Source organism: Mesoplodon bidens (assembly GCF_964165515.1).
Source record: "Mesoplodon bidens genome assembly, chromosome: 9".
In the NCBI taxonomy this organism is placed as follows: domain Eukaryota; kingdom Metazoa; phylum Chordata; class Mammalia; order Artiodactyla; family Ziphiidae; genus Mesoplodon; species Mesoplodon bidens.
Window position 1 is genome coordinate 70,504,522 of NC_138166.1, and position 6,384 is coordinate 70,510,905.

Below are 6,384 nucleotides of genomic sequence, written 5' to 3' on the forward strand. Positions count from 1 at the left end.
GGTGTATATTACTTAATCACAGAAGGGATTTAGAAAAATGAAGTTACTAAAAATTAGAAAAAAACCTTAAATATGCTATTCTGCACACATATTTATTGATTTGGACCTATCCTCACCTAAGAATAAAAATCCTGTCTGGGGTTCGTAAGTCAATCTAAGGGCTTTCTCTACATTCCCCACGTAGGAAACAAACATTAAACACATTTTATAGTGCTTATATCTTTATGAGTTCTAATGAGATGAGATATGTTAAGGGTATTTTTCCTAGTGGAATATGGACCAGATCTTCTATTTTCCTGAACAGAGAGAAGCAAATTCCTTGCATTTCCTTAAATGACCTGGGCAGTTGCTGCTAAGCTTTCATTATTTCACTTAGTAAAGACCCATGGTTGAGCACGTTAGGAATTACTAAAACAGATTCAATTATTTTCTTTCTTTCCTGTTTCTTTTCCTCGGGAGACTCAGGTACAGAAAAGGCTTGAGGAAACTTAGGGAAGCCAAATTTTCTTTTCTTCACAGATGTCTTTGAGTTTTAGCAATTTGTAAGCCTAGAATGATGAGGGGAAAACTATAATAAAGAAAACAGACTCAAAGAAAATGTCAAAATTAAAATATAATGAACTGTTTAATAAGGGATTTGTTTACATAACTTTCTAAAGATGTCTTCTTTATATATAAATACAAAATTGATGCTAGTAGGTTTTTCCCCCTTTGTGTCTAGAAAATATCTTCAAATACCAATTATAATAACATCCAGCATGCCAAGTCTTTCACAGTCATTATTTCATTTATTCCTCACCCATCTATGAGGCAGGTACTATTATTTTCCCCATTTAACAGATAGGGAGACAGAAATTTACAAGAGATTAAGTGACCTGTCTAAGATCACATTTTAAGTGATAGAATCTGGTTATCTATCTAGATCTATTGGATTCCAGAGCTTGGGCTCTTAATCACTATTGTGATACCATCAAAGAGGCTGATATGTATCTCTGGGAGGGAGATGGTTTGGTTCCTATGCAGAGAATTCTCCCTTCATTATGTGCTGCAGGCTATATAGCTATATCACTTTTCCTACACTCAAGGTTGGAAATGGCATTTGACAAGCTTCTGCAGAGGTTAGAAAGCCTAAGAGGGTGAAGGTTCATGTGATGTGTAGCTTCTGAGATTTCCTGGGCCTGGCTGGCTCCTTCACGGGTGGTACATTTGATAGTTTTTCAAAAAGCTGCCATTGCACTCTCAATGCTGAGACAAAATATGGATACAGTTCATTTTTTAAACTTCATCTGCACTCCTGCATTCTTGATTGAGTTTATTGGGTAAGAGACAGGAATAAACAATATATTATTGGATGGGTGAAAAGGGGAGGGTAGATGTGAGCGATCCTAGGACAAAGGTCTGTGAGTAAAATTCCTTGAATCGATCATTTACCTGGTGCTTTAATCCCTCCACTCTTTAAATACGCACTGAGGAGACTTGTGCTTCCAGGAGGATGGAGTAGTCATCTTTTTTCCTATTTCTCCCACTAAATACAGCTAAAAATCCTGGATATTATTTATAAAACAAACATAAGATTCTGAAAGGTAGAAAGAAGGCAGACTGGCTAGGGACCTCAGGACCAGAAGACACCGTGGTGAATTCTCTAGATTTTCTTTTTGCCTCATAGATCTGTGACTAGGTACTGGACAAGGTGGCAACCCAGAAATGCCAATGTGCTTAGACATGGCCATGGGCCAGTGGAGAACACATGCGGAGTCTGAACTCCTACTCCCACCCAGTAGCCACAAGGCACCCCACCTGCAGGGTCAGAGGAGGGCACGTAGGGAATAGTAATGAGGTTTCTTCTGGACTTTTACCTGTCTGGCAGTGATAAGGCAGACGGAGTCCCAGAAGGAAAGAAGTAGATGTGGTTGAAAGAGTATTTGAAAAAATAATGACTGAAAATTACCTTAATTTGGGAAAAAGACACAAACCTGTAGGTTCGAGCTGAGCAAATCCCAAACAAGATAAACCCAAAGATATTTATGCCAAGACATACCACAGATCACTTTCTGAAAACTAAGAACAGAGAAAAAATACCTTGAAAGCAGCCAGAGAGAAATGACAGGAAATGCACTGATTTTTGGCATTGGAGGAACAGGCTGGTTACCAGCGCTTCCCTTGTTGATTTCAGCTATTAGTCTTCTTTTTAACCAGACTCAACCAAGCTAACATGTACAGAGCATTTACTAGTTATCTGCAAATTATGTTGGGCACCCAGGGGACATTTGCTAATCCCATTGTTCCTGTAATTGCTCCACAGTGGGTATTATCCCTCAGAGCAAATCAAGGAATTTCAGAATTGGAAAGAACCTCAAAAAAAGGAAATAAAAGGGCAGAAATGTGTAATTTGGGATTTCTGGATGGGCTTCAGTTCTGTGAACTCCCTGAAATTAATCTAAAAAAATGCCAGCATGTATGTGCATTTTTCTAGGGAAAGGACCATAGCTTTCATCAGAGTCTCAAAGGAGCTGGTGGCCCCCAAAACGTTAAGAGCCACCATTAAGAGTTTCTGCTCTTTTCAAGCAAAACTATATAATCCAACCTAGATAGAAAAGAGCTAAAAACAGAGAAGGTATTCCCCATCATATACATCAAAATTCCTGAAAGCCACCTCATAATTCTCTACTTTTAAGGAGAAAATAGGAAAATGGCAGTTTTCTAATTTCTTCTAGGCACTTGTGGAAATATAGGTTTATCAAAGAATGTTTGCCTGTAGTCTTATTTTGAACATTTAAAAAATAGTACCTGTAGGTGACTAAATAACCAATGTACCGTGATTTAAAATGTACTTTAGATTTCCCCTACCCCTGAAGCCATTTTATGAACTGTCATGTGCTACCTGAGCCTCCAGTAAAAACAAAAACAGGCTTTCCTGTTTTTTAAAAAAATGTACTTTAGGTATGATTTCTCCCAATGCCAGTCAAAAAGTTCAGACATACAAGGAAGCAGGAGCAGCCTCTCTACATCAGTACCAATAGGCTGGTATTTTATAAGAGATAGGACAAACTGTCCTGCAATCTGCATTCCTTTTTCCATCTTTCAAAAAAAAAAAACATGTAAAAAAGTTCTATTATAAATCAACTAAACTCCAATAAAAATTAAAAAAATTTTCTATTGATTACACAATGTATAACAGCCAATTTATCAGAATAAAAAACTGTTAGTGTTTTTTTTTGGTGAAAAAACAAGTATAACAAAAACAGATCCATGTGGTTTCTGTGTCTACAGTGTGGCTGTCCCTCACTCTTTGTACCCTCTACCAAATCCCTCATGAAATCCAGGTCTGCTCACACCTGGAGAAATGCACATTAAGGATTTTAGATTGCTGCTGCCTGTTTTCTGATCAAAATTAAGGCTCCCAATGTTACCTGGAGAGCTAGAGATTGGATAATGCATTATTTTAGGGAAAAAATTGACTACCTGCTTTCATTAAGACCCTATAGTAGTTTGATTTACTCATACAATTCTATGCTGGCTGCATCTACACAATCAAAGGAATCACTGGAGACCCTTGTTAAATATAGAATTCCAGACCCCAACCTACAATTACTACAGTGCAACCAGGAGAGGAACCTGAGAATCTAACAGTTTTTATCAAGTGCTTTGGGTGATCCTTGGGCTCAAACAAGTTAGAGCAATCTTCTTAAACTTGAATGTGCATATAAATTATCCTGGGTTCTTAAAACAAAAGCAGATTCTGATCCAATTGGTCTGGGTGGGACCTGAGATTCTGCCGATCTAACAAGTCCTAAGGTGATGCTGCTGGTGTGAGGACACCTTAAGTAGCAAGGTCAGGGAGATTACGCCTCATCTGGCTTGTGTGTAAATCAGTATAGGCCATTACATTTTCCTTCTGCATCTGTGGATTCTCTACCAGTGGCCTCTCCCTTCCCTTGATGCTGCCCATTTCTCATTTTTCACTGATTGTATCTCTACAAGCTAGTGTGATCAGTTAAGGTAAGGCATACTACTCTTCTCCACTTACTTTATAAAAAGTTCACACAAAGATAAAAACAGTCTGAAATAAACACCACACAGTAACTTACATAATGGGTTTATATTTAATATAGTACTTCTCACCATGGAGATGTTAGCAGTTTATAAAGATTCTTTTGTTTTTGTTAAACATTAAATCTTTTCTCCATTTCAATGTCAATATAAAGTATTTTTTTACATTAAATCTTTTCTCCATTTCAACGTTAGATACATCGAATACATTTTCTAAACTTCTTCCCCCACAAAGAGATAAGTTTTCATTTTTGACCAACTGTATTTAATATCTAGGTACAGTATTAACTTGGGAGATAACAAAACAAAAATGCATTAAAAATATGGAGAAAAGACTCCTCAGTGATGCAGGAGGCAGTGATTATAACTAAACAGTGGCAATTTCCTAGGATTCTGGGCAAGAGTTTTCTTCTTCTTATTGAGAATTCTGAAACTATGAAATATTATGCAAAGTTCAGCCATCTCACTTCTTTCTTTGACCTTCTTTCTAACTAGCAAATGCAAATTACAGATGGCATTTTTCAGTGCATTATTTGTTGTGAAGAAAACGTTTTGTTTTCCATTTAACATAATATATCAATTTGTTCCTATTTTTAGGGAAATAACCAAGACTCTGAGGCTACCCTATTTACTGTTTCTTGAGAACTTTCAGACACCAAAACTCAGTTCTGAACCTCAATAGCACAAAGGTTGTCAGGGCAAGGTTTGATTCAGGAGGCCCTTCAAAGTCACATCTGTCCATTTCTCTTTCGTGCATATACCCCCAAACAAGCACAAATGCCTGTAATGCTGAGAACCACACCTAACAAGAGAGCGATTGCATCTCCGGCTTCTACTGCTTCAACAACAGGCAGCACCAGAAGCAATGAAAAGAGGACTAGGAACAATTGTGTTGAAACTGAGATCATGATGTTGAGATCTTGAGGTGACTGGTTCTTAAAGGCTGAAGGTTCCTAGAAATTAAAACATGGAAACAAAAAGGAACCATTAAAAATTCCTACCTTTTCAAATGACGGTATGAATACATGACAAATAACAGTTCATACAACCTTTTAAATCAGAGACTTTATAAACTATATTCAGACCCATCTCCTCATTTTATGGTGGAAGAAACTGAGGGAAGTAAATGGTACTTAAAGATGGTCATTTGAGGCTAATCGCCCCTTCTCATGATAATTCCCCTACTCCAGAGATTTTTCCCCACTCTATAACGCCAATACCGTGTGAATCAACAGTAGAACAAGAAAAGACAGAAGAGGCACAAGATACTAACTTGGAAACTATCCTAGTGAATGAAAATTATATTTTCTTAGGGTCTCTCCCATCCAGGAAATGCAAACAAATCTGGCAAAGTCAAACCACATATAACTCTGTGAAGTCGTGGGGGAAATAGTAAGACTTACCAAAGAAAGCGGCTTTTGTTTAATTCTATCAGTTCAGGATGCTGAGGCTAAGAGGTTCCACGTGACAGCGCCTATTATCAGAGGGGCGTAGCAGGATTTTAAAAATCGCACATTATTATTATTTTAAAGCGGCAGCTAGAGTCAGTGCAGAGCGGGGAGGTTATACGTAAGGGAGAAGAATGGGTAATAACTAACGACAACAGTTTGTTCAAGCAGGGGAACTAGATTTAAAAGTTGGTCAGTTAGCCTATAAAGGAAAAGCTAAAAAAAAACCCAAAAAACAAAAAAACAAGTTCGTTCGAGGACTTGATAGTAGGACTTTAAAAAGAATCCCTGCTTTGGCCCGGCAACGTGCAAATCTGCCCCCTGTTTTACAAATACTCTAGGCAATCTAAGTAGCCTTCGGGGACAAGTTCGTACATTACCTTTCAGGAAGCAGCCATTACAGGAATGGTGAGCAGGGCGGAGTCTCTAAACTACACTTCCCACAATCCCCGGTGACGACAACTCCCAGGATGCACCGGCGCGCTCCCCTTTAACTGGTTGCGGGGAGATGGTCGCGCTCTACCGGAGACGCTGAGGAGCGAGCTCCCGGGGCTTCTTCACGGGGCCGAACCTGTCACTGGTGAAGTAGTTTAGTGTAGTTGTACGGAAGCTGACACACACACAAAAAGGTAAAAAAGTGACAGAAAGTGTTTTTTTTTTTTTTCACCCTGTTCAGGGTTTCAAGACACAAGAAGTTTTGTCCTTCTCTTTGACTGAAATGCAGACACAGCAGCCAGAAGAAGTCACCTGAGCAGAGCCATCTGTTTCAGATGCATTTAAACTAGCGGCTTCTAACATTTTTGAAGGAGGGAATCCCTTGACACCATCTTCCAAATGTGCCTTATGACATTTGTTAACTCTTAAGCAGTGGGGGAAAACATGTTTA

At 38.5% G+C, this 6,384-nt stretch overlaps 1 protein-coding gene across 1 annotated transcript; it reads right to left on the minus strand.

Moving 5' to 3' along the window:
• Positions 1-4,074: 4,074 nt before the first annotated feature.
• SMIM30 (small integral membrane protein 30) lies at positions 4,075-5,930 on the minus strand. Its single transcript, XM_081244607.1, has 3 exons — positions 5,879-5,930; positions 5,454-5,524; positions 4,075-5,003 (listed from the first exon to the last, which is right to left on the minus strand). Exon 3 carries the CDS (start codon positions 4,956-4,958, stop codon positions 4,779-4,781), a length of 180 nt encoding a protein of 59 aa, XP_081100733.1. The 5' UTR covers positions 4,959-5,003; positions 5,454-5,524; positions 5,879-5,930; the 3' UTR covers positions 4,075-4,778.
• Positions 5,931-6,384: the final 454 nt, after the last annotated feature.

Coding starts and splice junctions, on each gene's coding strand:
- SMIM30 (XM_081244607.1), bottom strand. CDS start 4,958: ATGATCTCAGTTTCAACACAATTGTTCCTAGTCCTCTTTTCATTGCTT.